The sequence below is a fragment of the Chiloscyllium plagiosum genome, unplaced genomic scaffold (genome assembly GCF_037043375.1).
Source record: "Chiloscyllium plagiosum isolate Xiang-an unplaced genomic scaffold, Cpla_swu_hap1 HiC_scaffold_22, whole genome shotgun sequence".
NCBI lineage: Eukaryota > Metazoa > Chordata > Chondrichthyes > Orectolobiformes > Hemiscylliidae > Chiloscyllium > Chiloscyllium plagiosum.
Genome location: NW_028270160.1, coordinates 56,182,126 through 56,205,743, shown reverse-complemented (window position 1 = coordinate 56,205,743; position 23,618 = coordinate 56,182,126). Strand labels below are relative to the sequence as shown.

Genomic DNA, 23,618 nt, shown 5'->3' with positions numbered 1-23,618 from the left:
CTGAGTACGAGAGCCGTGAGACCTGAGTACATGTGCCATGAGGCCTGAGTACAGGTGCCATGAGGCCTGAGTGCAGGGACCGTGAGGCCTGAGTACAGGAGCCATGAGGCCTGAGTACAGGAGCCATGAGGCCTGAGTACAGGTGCCATGAGACCTGAGTACAGGGGCCGTGAGGCCTGAGTACAGGGGCCGTGAGGCTTGAGTACAGGGACCGTGAGGCCTGAGTACAGGGGCCATGAGGCCTGAGTACAGGAGCCATAAGGCCTGAGTACGAGAGCCATAAGACCTGAGTAGGAGAGCCATGAGACCTGAGTAGGAGAGCCATAAGTCCTGAGTAGGAGAGCCATGAGACCTGAGTACGGGAGCCATGAGACCTGAGTAGGAGAGCCATGAGACCTGAGTAGGAGAGCCATGAGGCCTGAGTACAGGGGCCATGAGACCTGAGTAGGAGAGCCATGAGGCCTGAGTAGGAGAGCCATGAGGCCTGAGTAGGAGAGCCATGAGGCCTGAGTAGGAGAGCCATGAGGCCTGAGTACAGGGGCCATGAGACCTGAGTAGGAGAGCCATGAGGCCTGAGTAGGAGAGCCATGAGACCTGAGTAGGAGAGCCATGAGGCCTGAGTAGGAGAGCCATGAGGCCTGAGTACAGGGGCCATGAGACCTGAGTAGGAGAGCCATGAGGCCTGAGTAGGAGAGCCATGAGGCCTGAGTAGGAGAGCCATGAGACCTGCGTATGGGAACCATGATGGTCTCCTTGCATGGCCTGAAAAGAGGTGCTGCTAACAGGAGCCCGGTTGAGACGAGGCCTGGCAAAGTGAGTTGATCTTTGACCTCATTCTCCTTCCTCCCCTTTCTGAGGTCCAGCTGAGTGCAGGGGACAATTTTCACTGGTTCCTGAGCAGCATCCTCCTGTCGTCTGAAGTCCAGTTCCTGCTTCAGGCCGGCCACTGAGTCCATCTGGGAATCCCATCCTGAATATGGAAATGAGGTTAGAGGTGGCTGGTTGGGGGTATAGTTGGAGGGAGGGGATGTAGGATTGTTGCTTAGGTGGGAGGGTGTTAGTTGACTAGTCGATGGGGGTGAGTGCGGGGTAGGGGTGGGGTATGGTGCAGTCTAGCCAGGAACCAGTCAGATCTGCTTGCCGTGGGAGGAGGGTGCACAGTTGCGTTCTGCTGGTTGATCACTGAGCTGGTTCTGGTATTAAACTGTGTAACGTTTCCATGGTAAGTGTGTGGTTATGTCCCACCTCAATGGCTGAAGTTTCTAGCCTGAGCATGGTATCAGAGACATTCCCAAGGGGTGCGGTGGAAGCTCAGGAAGCAGATATCAGTCCACCCAAAGTTTAAACCTAACCAGAGATTTCCACATCCGTTTGTACATTAGGACTTTTACTTCTGGACTGAGCGGATTACCATCTGTGACGAGGTTAACCAGACTAGGCCTGTACCCTCTGGAGTTTAGAAGAATCAGAGGTGACTTAAATGGAACAGATAAGATCCTGAGGAGATTTGACCAAGTGGATGTGGAAAGGATGTTTCCTCCTGCAGGAGAATCCATGACTAGGAGTCATCGTTTAAAAATAAGGAGTTGTTCACACAAGATAAAGGTGAGGAAACACTTTTTTTCTCTTAGTGGATTGTGAATCTTTGGAATTCCCTTCCTCAAAAGGCAATGGCTGCGGAATGTTTAAATATTTTTAAGGCAGAGGTAGATAGATTCTGGATTCGCAAGGGGATGCAAGATTATCGGGCAGATGCAGGAATGTAGAGTCGAGGTAAAATCAGATCAGCCATGACTTTAATGAATGGCTAAGCAGGCTGAGAGGCCTAATCTCGTTCCCGGCCATACGTTCATGTGTTGGTCTGGATATGCATCTTTCAGCTTGTTTCCCAACTCTGACGATGTGGTAACTGAATGATCTGGGCCAGTGTTTCTTTTCAAAAGGTTTAGTTCAACGGGTTGTTCTTCCAGCCTGGGGAGGCCATTGTTATCCATACTGAGATACTCTCAGCCAGCAACCTCTCAAGGCAGGGGCCTGAGGAGACCTGATTGCAGACCAAAGCATCTTCTTTTCTCTTTAGCTCAAGCATCTCTCTCAAAAAAACCCCATTGTTGATGCTTTCAGAAAGCTGCTGTGACACTTTATTTGCTTAATTCTCAATTCAGTTTGTTAGAACATTCCAGTTAATCCCAAGTAACAAGATAAAATCCTTTGAAGGTGTTCAGCTCTTGTTCCTCAATTGTTTATTTGAGCTTTAAGCTGTTCTCACACATGCTGAGTTGAAAAGACTATTTGCTGTCCATTTTATGCCATGCTGTAGTGAAGTATGTGATGATAGCAAAGCTAAACTTTTGCCTTTCAACAAGGAAAATTTTCACGGGTATAGTCTTTCAGCATAAATCATTCCTCCTAACCCCTCTCCACTGTACATCCACAATCCTGGTGCCAGGGGTGAACAATTCCTCGATTTTATGATCTTGGATTCCCCACTTGCCTGCAGTTCTAACAACACGCAAGAAGCTTGACACCATTTTAGGACAAAGTGGAATGGCACTCCATCAATAATCGCTCCTGGCAGCATTGGTGCCCCACAATGCATTGCAATAACTCACCAACACTCCCCTGGCTTTACTGTTCAAACACGTGACCGCCACCATCTAGAAGGACAAGAGGCGGCAGCTGAATGGGAAGACCACCCCCTGCTGGTTCTCATTCAAGGCTCTCGTCATCCTGCCTTGAAATATATATTGTCACTGGATCAAAATCCAGGAGCTCTCTCCCTAGAGGCTATCCTTAGATCACAAAGACCAAAGTGGCTATATGAAGGCAGCTTACCACCACCATACTGTCATAGCCACTAATATCCAGATCCCACGAACAAACTAGAGCAAACCACAAAGTTGACAAGGCCCAAAACAGACACAACAATATTACAAATGAAAGAAAGCCAATGATTAAGAAATGTAAAGATCTAATGAAGAAGTTCATAGTGTAGAATTATTAACATGACTCATGGTAGTAATTAACTTAGCCAACGGGCAGTTAATGAAATAAATTATGAGGTGAGGATAAGAAAGAAATAAAATAATACTTTTCAAATGGCAATGGTCCATGAGTTAATGGTAACCTACCATGCATTAAGAAAACAAGACAAACTATGCCAAAACAATAGCAATATATCAGAGGATGGCATACAAGTGACAAATAAAAAGCTTAAAACACTTGCCTCAACTCTCACTCTGCCAAATGTGGTGAAGAAATTTAAATCACAGAATCACAAAGGTGCCACGGTACAGAAGACGGCCATTCAGCCTATCTTGCTTGTACTCGCTCATTCAATGAGAAGCCAGTGCACCCTGACTGTTAAACAAATTGACACAGGGAATCAAGCTCTTGTTCCAAGGGTTCTCATGGTCAAGAGCTGGCACTTTGTCTCAGAGTAAAGCACTAACTGTGCACTTGTTAAAAGTAGATCAGGGTGTGAGTTAGCCATTTTGGAAAGGTAGGCAGGCACAGGCCCTGGTGATTTAGCACCTGTTCTGGGCTCTACCCAGAAGTTCTCCTTCAAGCCATTCACCATTTCTTCATTTCTGCTGCCTCAAAATCTTGCATCACTGTCCCCTAGCTGCTCTGTGGGGGTCCCTACACCACACGGACTGCAGTGGTTTGACAAGCCAGCTCACCATCACTTTCTCAAGGGCAATTAGGGATGGGCAATAAATGTTGATCTAGCCAATGACACTCACATTCCATGAATTTAAAATAAATTCAAAGTTAACATTGAATTCATCCATTCATCCTCCTCTGCCAACATTTTACTCGGCCAGCTGAAACTTTTTTATCTCTGCCTCAGGACTGGTCTAATTCATTTTCACATGATCCACCTCCTCTGTGCTTGAACTCCTGCCAGCCCAGCTTCTGAACGTCAATAAAGTCTGTTCACACCAAGGCCAGGTTGAGGAAACTCATCTCAGCTAAGGACAGAGAGATCATTGATCAAGTTGATGATTTTTTTTCATTCTAGAGAGCATACATTTTCATTGTAAATAATCCATAAGCATTGGGACCTCTCCTCAAATCTACTGCCATCTTCCTTCTTCTGAAAACGGTTTGGGTTCCTGGTGGTGCCTATGTTCACTGCAGATTCATGGAACCGGTGGCGGAGGCAAGTTTGGGACCAGTACGAGATTGGGCAGCATCGGTGAGGTGTGCCCAAGGTGGACTCTTGGCGGCAGCAGAGTTGGGTTTGGGACAGTGTGGTACCCGATGCCTGCATTGGTGAGGTCCGGTGAGGACTCGGAGTGGCGAGGGCATTGGTGGAGATGAGATGGCACCAAAGAAGGGCGACTCTTATTCTGGCACTGGAGTTGCGGTGAAGGGGACCCATGCCTGGCCAGCAGCTCAATGGGCCAGGGCAGAGCACCGAACAAGGAGGATTGTAAAGTTGATCGCTACTTTTTTATTTTTCTGCCCTCTTCTGCACCGTTAGCACCTTTGTGATTCTATGATTTAAATTTCTTCACCCACATGTGACAGGGCAAAATTTGGGGCAAGTTCTATGTTTTAATTTAATTTTCTGTGCTTTAAAATGGCGCCACAGAGTGGCTACGCTGTAGAACACTTCTCACTGCGTTTTGTAACAAAAGACACATGACAATAAATGGATAAATAAGTACAAACCCTCCTCCAACCTCTTTGTCCTCTTCAATGACCCACACCTTGACCTTCTCTCTCATGGCTTATTCATGCATTGATCCTGTCCATTCTACGTTCATCTTATTGGCTTCTCCCCTCCCTAGCTCCACCCCCTACCCACAGAATCAGGAATAGGCATCAAAATCAATGATGGAATGTGTTGTGATTCTGACCAAACATTCACATTTGTAGCATCAAAGCTACTCTTATAATTCCACTCATTAACTCTAAACTAGACCTTTTCTCCCCTCTCTTCCCCTGACCATTCAGCTAGGTTGAACCCAACAATATATTTAATTTCTGCTATATAATGTCAGTCACCTTTACCCTATGTCACCAGTTTGGGTGCTGAATATTTATCCCCTGTCAGGTTCAACTTTGGCAAATCTGTATTTGCTGTCCCCTATCCTCATCTTCAATTAATTTCAACTTGCCAAAAACTAAATCCAGTTCAGTACTAATTTCTCACTCACCTCTGAACCCCACTATCTATTCCAGAGGAAGTGGTGGGTGTGGGTACAATTTGAATAGGAGAGGTTTGGAGGGATTTGGACCAAGTGCAGGCAGGTGGGACGAGTATGGCTTGGGATTATGGTCGGCATGGATTGGTTGGACTGAAGGATCTGTTTCCATGCTGTATAACTCTATGGCTGTGTGGTGTTTTGGGTGCACTTTGAGGTAAAATAATTACTTCTATTAATAAACAGTCTCAGTGGCATTTCATGCAGCCTGTGTTTCCTCCTCTTGCTCTTGTTACAATTGGTTCCTGGGCGAGTTTGCCGTAGCAAATAGATTGTGGTATTTGGAAGGGAGCAGTATGCGAAGTATGGAGAAACTGCAGGGAGTTGGCACAGGGTGATGATGTTCGTTTGAAGTGCTATTACAGGCACCTTTTATGTGGAAACCAATCTGTGATTCTGTGATCATTACAGCCGTTACCTTAAGTGAGGCTGGTCATGCTGACATTGACAGTTGGAGATTCTGCAATAAGCTTAAGAGGAGTTTATCCACTTTCCTCCAGCAATGGCTTTGCTGACTTGACTTGTTTTCAGCAATCAGTGAGTGAAACTTTATTTCTTTTCTGTTTTTGCAATGTCAAGAGGAAGTTCTCAGCTGTGAACAGTGCAACCTGAACCATAGCACAGTCACACGGCACTCTATTCTTTAAAAGCCAGGGTTTGTAGCTGGCATTTAACTCTCTTGTGTATTCTTGGAGGAGCATTCCTTCAATTGCTATCATGTCTGCATTCAGGGGACACAGCCCATAGGAGATGGTTTTCCACTGAGAGGTGGAAGATCTGTCATTCAAATGTGAGACTGGAACCAACTGAGTCATACCTGATCCAATGGAGAATATGTTCTCTTTACTGTTCCATAAGGTAAAAGTTCAGAAAGGATTTATGCAGTGTAGTATATTAAACTCCACCAAAACTGATGATGCTATACAGTCTTGGATGGAGATATCAGGAGGACAGTTCTGGATTTTGAAGGGCTCACGTTTGTTAATATGTCTCCCAATGGTCCTGGTAAATATTTAACAAGCTAATGTAAATTGTACCTATTTGTTACCATGCAATATCGTTAGATCCTGTTCAGATTCTCTTCTTGATAAGACTCACTAGTGGTTGTTCTTCTCCCCCTGTAAGCTAAGTAGGCCCTTAGACTGCAGTCAAGGGAAGAGGACTGGTGGCAGTATCCTTCCATTTACAAACACCACACCTTCAATCCCGTTCAAATGCACAGATTAAGTTGTTGGCAAAATCGCTTGCTCAATGGAAGCGCTAAATGCTCGATGTGTTTGTGAATTTCCCATACTCTGTACTTTCTTTGCAAGCTGCTGTTCCAAAACTGATGTAACACTTGTAAGTTTCACACCTTTAATGGAATCGTTCAACTGAACAGGCAATGTTGGTGATAGCTATGTGCTGCAGTGATACAATCAGGAAAAATCGGAGCAATTCCTTTCAATCCTTAGCTTCTTTTCAGAACATAAATACATCCGTTGTTCCTTTCTTATAAAACATTAATGTGGAGGATGTTATAGAAGCCTAGTGATGGTGAATTTGGGGCAGAATTTGATGTGGTCTGGCAAAACCCATCTTCATTGATTTGTTGCAGCTTTTATGCCATTGCCAAGTACTGAGGTGAGTTTCTCACTGGGCAACGGTGAGCTACAGGGAATTATTCCTTGTTGATCACCAGTCTAACAGGACATTCCGCCTATTGACATTCAACTTCCTGTCTTACTAAACAAACTAAATGTTAAGAATTCTTGGCATGGACGTCACAGCAAGTACCAGTGACATCAGCTCACCATGGGCTCCAAATGTCCTTCATGTTGGACTAGGCCATGGCATCTCAGGGCATGCTCCATTGGCACCAATCACTCACCACATTCATGGATATTGGCATCTAACATATGCCGGCCTCTATGAACCCTCCTGGCACATCTCCAATCCACTTACAGGATGTATCTGCCCTGTAGTGCTGTACCTCTGACTGTACCAGTAACTCTCACTATAATGCTGCAGCAAGGACATTGTGTGTCCAGGGACACACAACCAGCTCATGGACTGGACCAAGCTGCACCTCTGGACTCATCACTTGCTGTCAACATGCATATTCACTCTGAGGCCTACCTGGATACCGCAGCATCCTTACCTTGCCTTTTGGTATTTCCCACCCCTCCTCCCAGCCAGAGATATCAGGTTCACAGTACAGCCACATTTCCATTCCATTTAGAGAAGGCACAAGTCCAGGAAACTTGTGATGCTTTTCGGCAAGTCTGGTTACAATCAAGTCAGCCTTCACTCAAAGGCCCCACCCCTGCAAGTCAAGGGCAGCCTCCAATACCAGACCAAGGGTTTGGACATGGTCAGTGAGCCACTTGGGGCAGTCAAAGTCAGGGTCCTCTCCATTTATCAGTGAGGGGTGAGTCAAACCTTGACTCTTTCCATCCTATTGTGGGCTGTCTTCTTCCTGGAATGAGAGAGGGGTGGGTATTGAGGGAGACGTTCCTGTCCTGAGTGAGTGAGTGGGCGGCATGCTGGGTTAGTGGTGTCGGAGGTTGGGATGGGTGACAGCGAGAGAGGGAAGAAGTTGCAGACGATAGTGAGAGTGGGAGAGCATGAGCCTTGGGGGGAGGCGGGTGCAGCAGCAGAGAGAGAGTAAGTATGAGGTATCTGACTGAAGATCGAGCACTTGCATCAGTGGAATGGATAATATCATTGGCTTTCTTCCTGCAGGAAGGTGAAGTCCTTCGAGATGGCTGTGACTGCTTTAACCTGGGTGACAAACCAGGACCAGGTTGGCATGCTCTGCTGTTGATTCTGGGGCAAAAGGGCATTTCCCCTCTGCATTGCCCTGTCCAAGTCTCTGTCCACAAGGCAGGGTGCCAAATCTCTCCCATCTGCCCCATCCCAAGCAAATGTCAGGATCTGTGTGGGGGCAGCTCTGGGCTGACTGGGGGGAGGGGTGCACAACAGGCTTTTAAAGATGGCAACAGACGAGGGATGCCGGTCTATCCCAGCAATGGCGAGTTATTTTTGGGGACGGTGCTCAGTAACATGAGGCTAGACTTGGATGAGAGGGATGCCTAGGGATGGGTTAGATATTTGTTCAGGTGAGATATAGCGAGAGAACCTGCTAGGCCATCGAGCGAAAATATCGCCAAAAAACTCAATATAACTTACACTTTACCAAGAAGAAGATTTAGCCCTGTGACATTGTGTTAAATAGGTCAGTACAGAAAGCAGTGTTAACAGATAATGCATGATAAAGACATATATAGAATATCATTCGAGAATGGTTACATTACAGATGGAGGGTATTTAGCTAGTCCTATTTCCCATGTTTACCTCTGCAGCCACAACAATCTTTTCCATTTCTGGGGCTTATTCAGTTTCCCTTTGAAAGCCACCAACGAATTTTCCTCGACTACCATTTCAAGGAATGAATGTTATACTACAATCACCCACTGTGCAAAAAAGCTTTATCCTTCCACTGCCAATACTTGAGATCTGTACCCAGTGGTTAGAATTCCTACAGTATGAAAGAAGGCCATTCAGCATCCCACCCAGAAATCCTCCATTTCCCATGGCCAATCCAGCTAACCTACACATCTTTGGACTGTGGGAGGAAGCCAGAGCACCCAGAGAAAACCCACACAGGCACAGAAAGAGTCTGCAAACCCCGCACAGACACCCAAGGGTGGAATTGAACCTGGGCTCCCAGTGCTATGAGGCAGTAGTGCTACCACTGGGCCACCCTGGTTCTCAGCTACACCTACCTGTACTTAGACACTATTGTGAGTGTTCTGTTGTGTGGGAGTGTCAATATGAATGACTGAGACTCATATTCACCTTTTCTATTTGAAATCACACACAATATGTTGACTATTTATTAAGCTGAACAGGAAAAGACAAAGACATCCCTACATTTCTGAAAATTAATAAACAAGAAAGTCTTGGATCTTTTAAGCAGAATTGTTTTATATTTTTAATGATCATTCAAGAATAATAACTGCACTCTGTAATTGTTATGGATGGGAAGGGGATATAAATCTAAGCACAAAGTCCTAAGGTTGGATCCTATGTTTTGGATGCTGCGTTCAATAGCACAACACCGGCAGAGTAAGTAATTGCTTTTACACAATAGACAGAGTTCCGACTCCAGGTTTTGGGCATTAATGTGAAGCAAATCTGATTTACACAACCCTGTAATGTAGAGACAAACTTAATAACAGAGAAAATTGGTGAGCACAATGGCAAATTTAGAATTGTGCTGGAGGGTTTATCCATAACAAATATTTATATGCTAAAGTAGGATGTGTTTGGTTTTCAGTTTAAATACAGGGAACTGATGTGAAGTTTACATAAAGCAGGCTCTGTTGTAGTCAGTGGGGATACTATACCCTGGAAATATTTTTGATGTTTTCAGGGAATTCAGTATCCAATCGTGCCCAGTGCATGTGACTGCCTGCTCACGTGAAAGATTATTCCAGTGCCCTCATGGAAAAATAGAAACTGGCACATAGAGAAAACAGGAAATGAGCCAACCCGGATTTTATTGTTTCAGAAGGGAGCTGAAGCCAACAGTGAGGTTTGATCTTCTCAAAGGTTACTGCAGTGTGTGGTAAGCACAGTTGCTTGGGTAAGTGCTATGTTTGAGAGGACTGTGTCAAAGATAAAAAATGGTGCATTAAAGGTGCAGTACCAGTCAACATAAAAGGTGTTTTCAAGTTTCATGCCTATGTTCTGTAAAGTTCAGCTGATTAACATTGAGAAATAGCGTGGCAGATATTCTATGTTGGAAGCTTGCTTGATTTTGTTATTGACATCACAGTGCAGTCAGGAATTTATTTGCATGTAAAACTGCCTATAATTTGTGAACAACAGAGTATGTAGAGTTTGAAATTTTGATGGATTTTGTTATAACTATGTACATGAGTCCTTGAAGCAACACTGTAGTCATATAAAATGAAAAGCGGTGCAACAGGTTTTGCATGTAATGCAGTATTTCAGCCAGAGGTGGTAGCTATTTCAAGTCCCTTGCAGATCAGCACTATATGGTACGATTTCTGAGCACCTTGCCTTCATGTGGTTGCAACTTTCAGTACTTAAAGCTTGGACGGTTTTCTCTCATTAAGGCTTACGTCACTGTCTGATGTTGCTCTTTTTAGCCCCCACATTCTTCCCATGTCATGATTGTAGCAGTGCAAGCCATCCTGAAGTGTGTATGTTGTGTTGTCCTCTGAGAGTGCACGACGAAGATTCTGCAACTGCACTGAGGCAATAGACAATAATGTGTGTTTGTTTGTGTGTGTGGGCTCCTTAGACCAGTGCTCTGATTAACTAACAGTAGCTTTCTCACTCCTATGTTTTGGATGCTGCGTTCAATAGCACAACACCGGCAGAGTAAGTAATCTTTTCTGCTGCGTTTGCTTTTTGAGAAACTTTAAGTGACAATGTTTGTGGAAAAGAGTTACTAATCACTTTTGAGGAATGAATGAAGAAAAATTAGATTTACAACCAGGCATAAGGCTTTCAAAATTAAATTATACTTCCAGAATTTGTTAATATTAGGATTGTACTCCATTTAAATCTGAGATTAGCATGTGTTGAGTATGAAATGGCTGTGGCTTTTGTATATGGAATTATTGTTATGCTACTCTGTGTAGAAATGCTAATAAATATCTTATTATTGTGGCCTAAGCCCATTGAATGTAATTGCTGGAATCTGCTGAATGACTAGTCTCGAGGTCAAGTAAAGTGATAAGATAATATTATCATTTTAAAACATGATTAGAAGTATTTTCACTTCAGACCCCTGAGTGTTAGTTAACCAGACCGAAGTGACATATCTCACTTATTGATAAAGCATTTACTCTGGTATTCAGTAATTAAAGTACAAGTTGTAATTGTAGATGTATTTTGTACATAATTTGGAAAGCAGTTTTAAAATAGTTTTCAGATCACATTGATTTAAGTTGAGCCCAATGACACCAATTTCAGTGAGTCTTATAATATCTTGTACTGTAGGAGCTACTGAACTTAGAGGGACAGAAGTAGGCCATTCAGTTCATTGTATAGCAATCGGGTCTTCTATCAGCTGTTCTCATTTTCCAAGGGGTAGTCATGATTCTTGTTAGTTACCTTTCTTTATCTCCTCCTGTCATTCACCCATCCCTCTTCCAATCAGATTGTACTTAAGCATCCTGGCTTCCCATCTGGTTTCAAGCCTTCCTCTTCTCCTTCATAGCAGTGCGACCCCCCCGCCTCCCCCATCACTCATCTCACCACATTTCCTCTCTCTCCAATAACAATGACCAGACCATTTCAACCTCTGCACAGCTACTTTCTTTGATGCTCCTCAATGTCACTGACCTCCTGAGATGGTCATTCCTGACCTTATCCTTTCGCATTATTCTCCACATCTATCTCAGCATCCAAATCTCAGTAATATCCAATTGTTCCTCTCTTATAGAGTCATAGGCATAGAAATAGACATTTCGGTCCAATTCCTCTCGATGTTTCTGAATTACATAACAACTTCTGTCTCACAACCGCTTTGGATATTTTCCTGTCAAAATAATACTCCATTGAACTTCTTCCAATTACTCCATCCAGCACAAATCCATTTGATAAGGCATCGCATAAAAATTATTGTGGCTAATAAAAGTACATTATATAAATAGTAATATATTGGCATGGATAGAAGATTAGTTAGCTGGCAAGAAATGGTATGGAGGCATAAGTGGGTCATTTTCTGGTTGGTGTTATGTAACGAATGGTGCACCACAGGGATCAGTGTGGGTACCTGGCCTTTTTATCATTTTTATAAATGACTCATGATGTGGGGGTGCCAGTGTTGGACTGGGGTGGACAAGGTCAGATGTCATACGACACCAGGTTATAGTCCATCAGGTTTATTTGAAATCACAAGCTTTCAGAGCATTGCCGCTTTGTGACCTGGTCCGAAAGCTTGTGATTTCAAATAAACCTGTTGGACTATAACCTGGTGTCATCTGACTTCTGGCCTGATAAATGACTCAGGTGAATGGGTCAAACTCATGGTTGCTAGATGATACAAAGTTAGGAAGGAAAGTGAGTACTGAAAGAGGCATAATGTGGCTCCAAAAGGGTTAAGTGAGTGGGCAAAGATTTAGCAAATGGAGTATTTTGTGAGAAAATGTGAAATTGTCCATTTTGACATGATACGAAAGTAGACAAGTTGAAAGAGGGATGCAAACAGTTTACAGAGAGATTTTGCTGGGTTAAGTGGACAAGAAGTTAGCAAATGGAGGATAAATGTTGGAAAATGTGAAGTTGTTAATTTTGGAAGGGAGAACAAAAGAACAGGGTATTATTTAAATGGAGGGAAACTTCAGAAAGCTGCAACACAAAGGGACTTGGGGGTGACTTGTGCACAAAGCACAGAAAGCTAACACCCAGGTACAGCAGGGAATCAGGAAGGGTAATGAAATTTTGGGCGTTATTTTAAAGGGGTTGGAGTATAAGACTAGGGAAGTCTTACTGCAACTGTACAAGGGGCTGGTGAGACCACATTCAGGAGTACTGTGAGCAGTGTTGGTCCCCTTATTTAAGGAAAGATATTGTTTCATTGGAGGCAGTTCAGAGAAGGTTCACTAGGATGATCCCTAATGTGGACAGATTGTCTTAATGAGCAAAGGGTTAACAGCTTGGAACTCTACTCACTGAAGTTTAGAAGAATGAGAGGTGATCCCATTGAAACATACCAGATTCCTTAGGGGCTTGACAGGGTAATGCTGAGAGGACATTTCCCTCATGGGAGAGTCTAGGATCAGAGGGTATAGTCTCAGAATAAAGGGATGCCAATTTAAAACTGAGATGAGGAGGAATTTCTTCTTTCAGTGGGTTGTGTATCTTTGGAACTCCTTGCTAGAGAGAGCTGTGGGGGCGCAGTCCTTGTATATATTTAAGACTGAGAGAGATAGATTCTTGATCTGTCAGGGAATCAAGGGTTATAGAGAAAGGGCAGGAAAGTGGATATGAGAATGCCAGAATCCAATTGAATGGCAGAGCAGGCTGGAGGGGTTGACAGGCCTGTTCCGATTTCATGTTCTAAGAATAAAAGGAAGCATATGATCTAAATGATGAATTCTGAGATGCAGAGGAACCTGGGTGCACCAATGCATGAGTTGCAGACAGTTGGCATGCAGATAGAGCTAGTAATTTAGAAGGCTAATAAAATATTATTGCTTATCACGACAGGAATTGAATAAAATGGTAGAGATGTTATGTTTCAAGTATAAAAGGCATTGGTGAGGTCACATCTGGTATATTGTATACAGTGTTGGTCTACTTATTTAAGGAAGAATATAAATACATGGGAAGCATCTCAGAGAAGGTCAGCTCGATTAATGTCTGGAATATGTGGGTTGTCTCTTAAAGAAAGGTTGGAAAGTCCAGGTTTGTATCCACTGGAGTGGAGGAGTAAGAGATGAGAGTAAGATTGAAACCATAGAAGATTCCAAAGGGTCTTGAGATGGTGGATGGGGAGAGGATGTTTCCTCTTGTGAGAGAAGCAAGGTGTAAGACAGAGTGAAGTGAATGTTGTTTCTTACAGAAGCCCATTGTCTTTGGAACTTATTTTCTGAAAAGACAGTGGAAGTAACGTCTTTGAATATTGTAAAGCTAGCTGGATTGTTGATTAGCAAAGAAAATATACAGTTATCAGGGGTAGGTAGAAATGTGGAATAATCAGATCAGCCATGACCTTACTGCATGGGAGCAGTCCAATCCTGCTCCTAATTTGTATGTTCATATTTCTTCATTCCCATTTCCATAATTTGATCTTCTTGCTGCCCCACCCAGGTATGTGAGGTAATTAACCCTCTCCAAAACTTCTCCCAGAATCTTTACATCGTATCTCGGATCCTGACCTTCCTGCACCAATAGCTAGGTTAGTCATTTCAATTGGATCCATCTACTGTAATCCAACTTTCATGCCCTGCCCCTGTAGCTCATTACCTATATTTCCAAATACTCATCCGATTTTTTTTCTATAATTAGGGTGTATCCACCATCTGAATGCAGACAGTAAAGCAGTTCCAACTTCTAATAATCCTGCATGTATAAAAACAAACTTCTGATTATAATCATGAATCTTTGGTCCATATACTAATTTATTAACCAGTGATAATCCTTTAGCTTTTACTCTTTCTAAAGCTATCGTATTTTTTAAATTGCCAATGGGTCTCTCCCTTTTCTCAGTTTGGGTGCGTAAACTCAATTTTTGAAACTTCCTTCTTAATTATTTCTCATTATTGGTAATACTCTAAAGACTTTGCATTGTATCTTATCCAATGCTCTAATGGCCTCCTTATAGAATTGAGGTTCTGATCTAATGTTACTTCTGTTTATTTTTAAAACCCCAATTTGACTTTTGCTGCCTTGCACTGACTATTTTTCCTGATGCAGATGTTTTCCTGAAGAGGATCAGATTTATAAATAAAATAATTGACTTACTGTGAACTTGGTTCCTGGTAAAGGATTCTTGTGGCTCTTACATTGGTTTGTTAAACACTGATAATGCTTCATTGTTTACTCACTCTAAATTTTTCATTATGCTGAAATGTTGTAGAGGATTTCTCTTCACCTTTATTCCCTTCACAAAAATCTTTAGTTTTTGGTGTCCTCTGTAACAATGCTTCAAATCCACAGCTTGAATAACCTTCCTGCAAAATTGCACACAATAATTGAACAGTGGTCTAGTTAATGTCTGCACAAATTCCACACTCTTTTCTTGCTTTTGTATCCAAATATTTTATATATAACATTCCCAAAATTATATTCAGCTTTTTATGACATTTTCTGTTCGCACTACTGTGTTTAAGTATTTAAGGACGTGTACCCCTGGATCTCCCTGTTATGCTGCTTGATGCAAAACTGATCATAGGAAGTAACCTTTAAAGACAGAATATTGAGCAGGGAGCCTGTAATAATGATCCTGAAGGGAATTAAATGTTGCACTTGATAGAAGTGGGTTTATTGTTGGGAGTATTGATTTGCAGTGGATTGGATTTGTTGACGTGACCTTTACTGGCGTCGAGTGCTTGTTAATATGAAGAGAATGGAAAACCCCAGCTGTGGATTTAGTTGCTTTGTTGTATGATCTGCAATTTTCTCTGTTGTCTGAGCTGGCCTGAATTAAATGAATTTTGGAGTTCAGCCAGTTGAAATATTTCTTGGGTTACTTCAGTTGGAATTTTGGGTGAGGTACAGCAACAAGTTCTAGTTTCTTAATACAGATGTTACAATTCAGAAAGCAAGCGGTATCTCTGATGAAAGGTTTGCAGCTGAGAGGGATCCAAGGTCAGAATTTGGATTTGGATTCACCTAAAGACATTTGGTCTATAGACAGAGTAGGTTAAAGCCTGGAGGGGGTACAGAGGAGGTTCACTAGGTTGATTCCAAAATTAAGAGGGTTTGTTTATGAGGAGAGATTGAGTAGACTGGGATTATACTCATGGGAATTTAGAAGAATGAGGGGGGTTCTTATGAAAACATATAAAATTATGAAGGGAATAGACAAGAAAGAAGCAGGGAGTTTTTTTCCACTGATGGGTGGAACTAGAACGAAGGGGCATAGCCTCAAACTAAGGGGAAGCAGATTTAGGACTGCGTTGAGGAGGAACTTCTTCCCCAAAAGGGTTGGGAATCTGTGGAATTCCCTGCAGTTCAAGCTCCCTTGTTGAATGTTTTTAAGGCAAAGATAGATAGATTTTTGAACAGTAAAAGAACTAAGGGTTATGGTGAGAGGGCAGGTAAGAAGAGCTGAGTCCACAAAAACGATCAGCCATGATCTTATTGAATGGTGGAACAGGCTCGACGGGCAGTTGGCCTACTCCTGCTCCTATAATGTTCTTATTTAGTGAAACAGAGGGCTGTAGATTCAAGTGACATTCCAGACACTTCAGCACAAAATTGAGGCTGATATTCTAATGTGATACTAAAAGTATGCTGCACGGTTGAAGGTATGCCATCTTTCAAATAGACTCTAGGTCATGTCTGGCCTCTCAGATGGGTGTGAGATGTTCCTTTGCACCAAATGCAAGAGAACTCTCCGCAGAGCCATGGTCAACACTTACCTCTCAAACTACATCCCAAGAACACATTATCTGATCTGCCATCTAAGGTAATGGTCCCAAAGAAGTTACATTCATGTTACACTGACCTCCATCCAGTTTGACCAAGTCACTGGGTCGAGATGGGGCTGCGCGATTATACAAAGGGAGCAGGTGAATTCTGTACAAGACCTGAGAGTTGTAATTCTGCCCAGCAGGTTACCATAAACAGGACATATTGCTATTGTGTGATAAACTACTTGTCATCTAAGACAAGTGTCTCTTTGGTTTGGACTCACCAGTGGTGTGGCCTCCTGATAATTAGACAGGCTCTTAGACACAGTACAGATTTAGGATGAGAAGAATCCCTACAGTATGGAATCAGGCCCTTTGTCTCAACAAGTCCACACCGACCCTCCGAAGAGTATCCCACCCAAACCCATTCCCCATTATCCTACATTTACTCCTGACTAATGCAACTAACCAACACGTCCCTTAACAGTATGGGCAATTTAGCATGGCCAATTCACCTAACCTGCACATCTTTTGAATTGTGGGAGGAAACCCACACAGACACGGGGAAAAGGTGCAAACTCCACCCAGCCAGTTGCCTAAGGCTAGAATCGAACCCGGGACCCTGGTGCTGTGAGGCAGCAGTGCTAACCACTGAGCCACTGTGCCACCCTAGAAGGGATCGTTAGTGGCAGTGACTGAACCAAACCAGAATACCGCATGGTGGTATCTAAAAATATGGCAATTATCGCATAGTTTGTGGAGACTTACTGTGTACACATTGTCTGCACTTTTCCAACATAACAGTGACAACCTGCTCTGCAATAGTGCAGGAACACATTCAAAACATGGGTAGACAAAATTACATACTAAACAACATAGAGAGATATTAGGACAGGCAACCAGAAACTTAGTCAAAGACATGGTTTGCAAAGAGTCTCTTAAAGGAGCAAAGTGAAGTTTAGGAAGACAAAAGAAAGGCAAGAATTAGAAGAATGCAATTTTCATGAAGCTGTGTGGATGTCATCATGCTCTATTTTTCTCTGCAAACTGACTATACTCCTATCTTTCTAAATTACTGACCTGGTAATTTCTGAAGTAAAAATTCATAGTGAGAGTTCAATTCCCACCTAACTGTCAGTGTTTAAAAAATTGGATTCAGTTTAATAAAGCTAGTACAATTAAAAATTACCAGGAAGCAGATGGAATATTGTATGAACCCAACTAGTTCTCTCATCCTTTAGGGAAATAAACACATCTCGTTTACATAGTTTAATCAGTGACTCTAATCCCACAAAAACATGATTGATTCTCAGCTGCCTTCTGACGTAAGCTGGCAATCTGTTGTGTCAAACTGCTAAAAGAAGGTCCAGTAATGCCCTTACAGGAAACTAGTGATGGGCAATAAATGCTGGCATTACCAGCGATACTGTACTCCCAGGGTAGCTTATGCCCCTTTTACTGGAGGATCATTCTATGAGCATTCATCAAGCTTAATATCACAAACTCCCCCCTTCTAATACCAGTGCCACTTTTAGTTAGCGAGGTGACTGAACATTGCCTAGAAGGTGCTGTGCAATCTCAAGGGAAGAAAGATAGGTTGGCACAGAATGTTTCCTGGGATCGGATGTTTCAAGGAGGCAGGCCATTGCAGAAAGCAGCCTTCCATGGCATTGGGCACAAGTAGAATCAACACGTCCTGCTGGTATGTGGGAGATGGCTGTAATGCCTGATAAATCACATGGACACCTTTCCTTTATATCATGCATGCTCAACTTGTAAGCCTTCAAACAGAGCTTTGGGGAGGGGTGGGGTGGGGGGCGGGGGGGGGGGGGGGGGGGGGGCACAGGGGCGGAGGGGGAGTGCTATGAGTCCATCAGCTAGTCAAAGAAAGCTCTGCTTCCTGCCCCCATAGTTGGTTCCTTTCACTATTACCTCTCCACCGGGGCAGAATTTGGTTGTGTTATGGATGTGTTCAAGTCACCTGGGAAAACCCATTGCTGATGAGCAAGCTATCTTTGTCCATGGTGTTCTCAGTTTACTTGTATCTACATGTCTCATGATACAGGAAGGGTTGACAATTACAGGGGCATATTATTGACTCATAGCATCTTAACTCCAGGCATGATGAATTGTTTGACCGCACCATGGTGAGAGTTTTTTTGAAAAAGGCTTGCATGTTATTTTCTTGCATTAAGTTGGCAATGTGAATCAAGCGAATAATGATATAAAACACTATAGCATCCCGACAGTGCAGAAACAGGCCATTCAGCCCATCAAGTCTGCACTGACCCTCTGAAGAGCATCCAAACCCTTACCCTATCCACACCTTTCCCATGGCTAATCCACCCAGCCTCCATATCTCTGGACTCTATGGGTAATTTAGCACGGCCAATCCACCTAACCTGCACATCTTTGGGCTGTGGGAGGAAACCGGAGCACCTGGAGGAAACTCATGTAGACATGGGGAGATCTACGCAAACTCTATACATACAGTTGTCTTGAATTGAAGCCAAGTCCTGGTGCTGTGAGACAGCAGTGGTAACACAAAATCTCTCTCTGCTATTTACTGGAGGTGTCAGTGTATTGATATAAATGGATGAAGATGAATTTGAGACAAACCAGTGAGGTAATTTCATATTGTACTCCAGGGTGTAATTTCATGACCTTAATTTCGCTATAACATTTGAAGTATTCTGGAGGAAGATGAACAGATAGTACAATCTGTCCAGCAGCTAGAATCTTTACTTAAGAAGTGATGTAATGGCACTGGAGAGGGTGCAGAGGAGGAGAAAGTGAGGTCTGCAGATGCTGGAGATCAGAGCTGGAAATGTGTTGCTGGAAAAGCGCAGCAGGTCAGGCAGCATTCAGGGAACAGGAGAATCGACGTTTCGGGCATAAGCCCTTCTTCAGGTGCAGAGGAGGGTCACTATGTTTATTCTGGAGTTGAAATGATTGGCTTCTGAGGAGATTGAGTAGACTATACTCATTGGAATTTAGAAGAATGAGGAGGAATCTTATAGAAACATAGAACATTATGATGGGAATAGAAAAAATAGAAGCAGGAAGGTGATGGGTGTAACTAGAAAGAGGGGGCATAGTCTCAAACAAAGAGGGAGCAGATTTTAAGACTGAGTTGAGAAGGAACTTCTTCACCCAAAGTTGTGAATCTGTGGAATTTCCTGCCCAGTGAAGTAGTTAAAGCTCCCTCCTTGAATGTTTTAAAGGCAAAAATAGTTAGGTCTTTGAATAATAAAAGATTTAAAGGTTACGGTGAGCGGACGGGTAAGTGGAACTGAGTCCACAAAAAAGATCAGCATCACAATTTGGCACCAACCACCACGGGTGGAGGATTTTTGGTAAACCAGTTATCTGTCTAACTGCATACTATGGCTCTTCCACTGGTGGCAAGGCTTCCAAAGTGCAGGAATGCATGGTCCCTGCCACAAGAAGTGTTAATTTTTAAAGGGCGGAAGGTGGCAGAAGGGAGGGTTGAATTATCAAATTAATCTCCTGAGATTGAAGAGGGTCACCTCCCACTGTTTGTGATATCAAAGCAAACCTGGGGCTTGGTGCAGTCTGACAGGCCAAGCCCAGTCAGTTCACCATTCAGCATATTCACACTGCCTCAGACTTGACAACTGACCCTCTCAAACTGAGGTAGCTCTATCAAACAGTGGTTAGCACTGCTGCCTCACAGCGCCAGGCACCCAGCTTCAATTCCAGCCTCAGGTGACTGTCTGTGTGGAGTTTGCACATTCTCCCCGTGTCTGCGTGGGTTTTCTCCGGGTGCTCCGGTTTCCCTCCACAATTCAAGATGTGCAGGTTTGGCGAATTGGCCATGCTAAATTGCCTGCAGTATTCAGGGATATGCAGGTTTGGTGAATTGGCCATGCTGAATTACCCATAGTTTTCATGTGTGTGTAGGTTGGGTGCATTAGTCAGGGGTTAATTGTAGGCAAATGGGTCTGAGTAGGTTACTGTTCAGAGGGTCGGTGTGGACTTGTTGGGCCGAAGGGTCTGTTTCCACACTATAAGGATTCCAAGATTCTAATATACCTCTGGCTTGTGACTCATCTCCTTTACAACACTCTGCTGCCAAAGGTTAAACTCCTTGTGCTTTAGCTGGTTTTAAGCAGGAATAGATGTGTCTAACTCAGCAGGGCTGAAGACTAATGTTGAGGCGAACATTCTTCCTTGACCTTAAACAATGAAACACAAATCAAATTTATAGCTTATAGCACCTTTGGGGGAGTTGCAGTAAGTATGTGTCTTTGCATGCTGGACTTAGACTCAATATAAAGTTTTCCCCAAAACATATCCATGTAAATGCAAAGGAGCTATTTCACATTCTACAATGTTGAAGTCTATTGTGTTCTGGTCACTCCAATCACTCTTATTTTGAATGAAAGACCTTGCCATACTTTCAGTTATATGAGTATAACAGTGAAGAGATCATAGTCCCGCTCTCTTATGACAAAGCTGGTGGTTTACTCTGAGAGTCACCTTGCCTTATGCAAGGGGAGAGATTGAGAAGGAGACTACTTCATGGTAACCGCAGCCAGGGCAGGAGTTGAACCCATACTAGTGGCATGCTCAAACTAACCATCCAGCCAACTGAGCTAACCAACCCCTGTATTGTTACAATGATTGCTGAAAATGTGTTGCTGGAAAAGCGCAGCAGGTCAGGCAGCATCCAAGGAACAGGAGAATCGACGTTTCGGGCATAAGCCCTTCTTTCCTGAAGAAGGGCTTATGCCCGAAACGTCGATTCTCCTGTTCCTTGGATGCTGCCTGACCTGCTGCGCTTTTCTAGCAACACATTTTCAGCTCTGATCTCCAGCATCTGCAGACCTCACTTTCTCCTCCTTGTTACAATGATTGCCAATCTGAAATTAGTTTAAACAATGATTGGTGAAGCCAATGATGCAGGCATTTTTCTGTATCGCTACTTGTTTATTAGGTTATATAGAAAGAGCAGGAAGCTGGGATTATTTTGATGGACTGCTAATGCTGTGCACAGAGAACTTAATCTATTTTCTACATTTAGAGTCATAGAGATGTACAGCACGGAAACAGACCCTTAGGTCCAACTCGTCCATGCCGACCAGATATCCCAACCCAATCTAGTCCCACCTGCCAGCACCCGGCCCATATCCCTCCAAACTCTTCCTATTCATATACCCATCCAAATGCCTTTTAAATGTTGCAATTGTACCAGCCTCCACCATTTCCTATGGCAGCTCATTCCATACACGTACCACCCTCTGCGTGAAAAGGTTGCCCCTTAGGTCTCTTTTATATCTTTCCCCTCTCACTCTAAACCTATACCCTCTAGTTCTGGACTCCCCACCCCCAGGGAAAACACTTTGTCTATTTATCCTATCCATGCCCTTCATAATTTTGTAAACCTCTATAAGGTCACCCCTCAGCCTCCGATGCTCCAGGAAAAACAGCCCCAGCCTGTTCAGCCTCTCCTTATAGCTCAAATCCTCCAACCCTGGCAACATCCTTGTAAATCTTTTCTGAACCCTTTCAAGTTTTACAACATCTTTCCGATAGGAAGGAGACCAGAATTGCACGCAATACTCCAACAGTGGCCTAACCAATGTCCTGTACAGCCGCAACATGACCTCCCAACTCTTGTACTCAATACTCTGACCAATAAAGGAAAGCATACCAAACGCCTGCTTCACTATCCTATCTACCTGTGTCTCCACTTTCAAGGAGCTATGAACCTGCACTCCAAGGTCTCTTTGTTCAGCAACACTCCCTAGGACCTTACCGTTAAGTGTGTAAGTCCTGCTAAGATTTGTTTTCCCAACATGCAGCACCTCACATTTATCTGGATTTGATTCAATATGAGAAAAATTATTGGAGGGAAGGAAAGCAAGTTTATTTTCAGAAATCATACAACACCAGGTTTTTAGAGCTTATTGATTTCAAATAAAGCTGTTGGACTATTACCTGGAGCCTTGTGACTTCTGACCTTGTCCAGTCACCTCCACATCAAATTTATTTTCAGTCCAGCTTCAATTATCACAAATACAAATGAGGTGCACCATCAAAGTAATCATAGCTAAAGGATTCTTGTAATCAGTTCTGTAATTTTCTAACAACGGATGGAGCTTTTGTTAATTCAGTAATACCATTAATGGTGTAATTCCCTTTACAGCCAAGTGGGTCAGTCCAATGTGACATAGCCCAATCTATGGCTTGTCATCAACTTGTCTTGGCCAATAGGCTTACTGTATGCAAATGACCTGTGACAGTGATGTGGAGTTGTGTCTAGAGATTGTGTGTTGAGGTCACTCCTTTCCTTTAGGTCTGATATAGGGACAGTATAGGTTTAGCAGGGTTAGTCCCTCCACTTCCAGTTACAAATTCCTCTTCTCGATCTCTGACAATCTCTTTCTGTAAGGTGCATTGCCTATATGTAACAGCCAGGATTTTAGAGTGATGTTAATGACATTCCTTTTTGCTGAAGGTTTGAGGGATAGTTTTTCTGTGTTCCTACAGAACCTTTTGTATCTCTCTTAAACAGTGGGCCACTGGTGAATATCCAGGTCTGGGACCAAGTCTTTCTCTTACATCTCTGTCAATGAGTGAATGCTGTCAACTGCAGCACTGACAGGACAATGATCATAGCCTTGAAGACATGTAAGATTAAGTAATGAGATTTCAGCTTGCGAGTTATTCTGTCAGATTCTCTGCTCCTAGCTTCTCCTGCAAGTGGACCCTGCAACTATTATGGTAAGAGGCTTGATTTCCTGCCCAAATCCAATCAAGTGACCCAACCTCTTGCTGTATGCACTGGGACCTGACATTCCGAACCAACTGCTTGTGCTTTTCTCCTGCCTCCCAAGAAGGGATCTACTCGAGTAAGACACAGGCAATTGAAAACCACCAGACTAGTAGTTTTAGAGAAAGAAAGAATTTTAATTTTTATAGCATCTTTCACAAGTTACCAAAACAATTCACAACTAACATGGAACTTCCTAACCAAAAAGAGAAAATGCTGGTGAAACTCTGTAGGCCTCTGTTCTGAGGAAGAGTCATATCAGACTCAATATATCAACTCAGTTTCTCTTTCTGTAGATGCTGAGTTTCTTCAGCACTTTTTCCCTTTATATTTCAGATCTCCAGCATCTGCTGTATATTGATTTTATTTGAGGGCCTTTTGAAATGTACTAACTGCTGTGAGATAGGATGCTCAATAGCCAATCTGTGCACAGCAAACTCACAAGCAGTGATATAATGATCAGAAAATGTGCCACAAGGTCCAGTTTGTGGGATAAACAGT

At 43.2% G+C, this 23,618-nt stretch overlaps 1 protein-coding gene across 8 annotated transcripts in view; it reads left to right on the top strand.

Annotated features, from left to right (window-relative positions):
• The first annotated feature begins 1,480 nt into the window (after window positions 1-1,480).
• fam13c (family with sequence similarity 13 member C) overlaps window positions 1,481-23,618 on the top strand; it is a 135,067-nt gene continuing 112,929 nt past the window's right edge. For 2 of the 8 annotated variants that reach the window (XM_087999072.1, XM_043712339.2), the window contains exon 1: window positions 1,589-1,605. Coding sequence is in view for 1 of the 8 variants with exons in the window: in XM_087999078.1 (XP_087855204.1) it covers window positions 1,531-1,605 (75 nt within the window). In the remaining 7 variants the exon portion in view is untranslated. Of the gene's footprint in view, window positions 1,606-9,830; window positions 9,847-10,375; window positions 10,611-23,618 lie in introns of those variants that run through there. The other 6 variants (XM_087999078.1, XM_087999076.1, XM_087999071.1 and 3 more) reach the window with 6 other exon arrangements.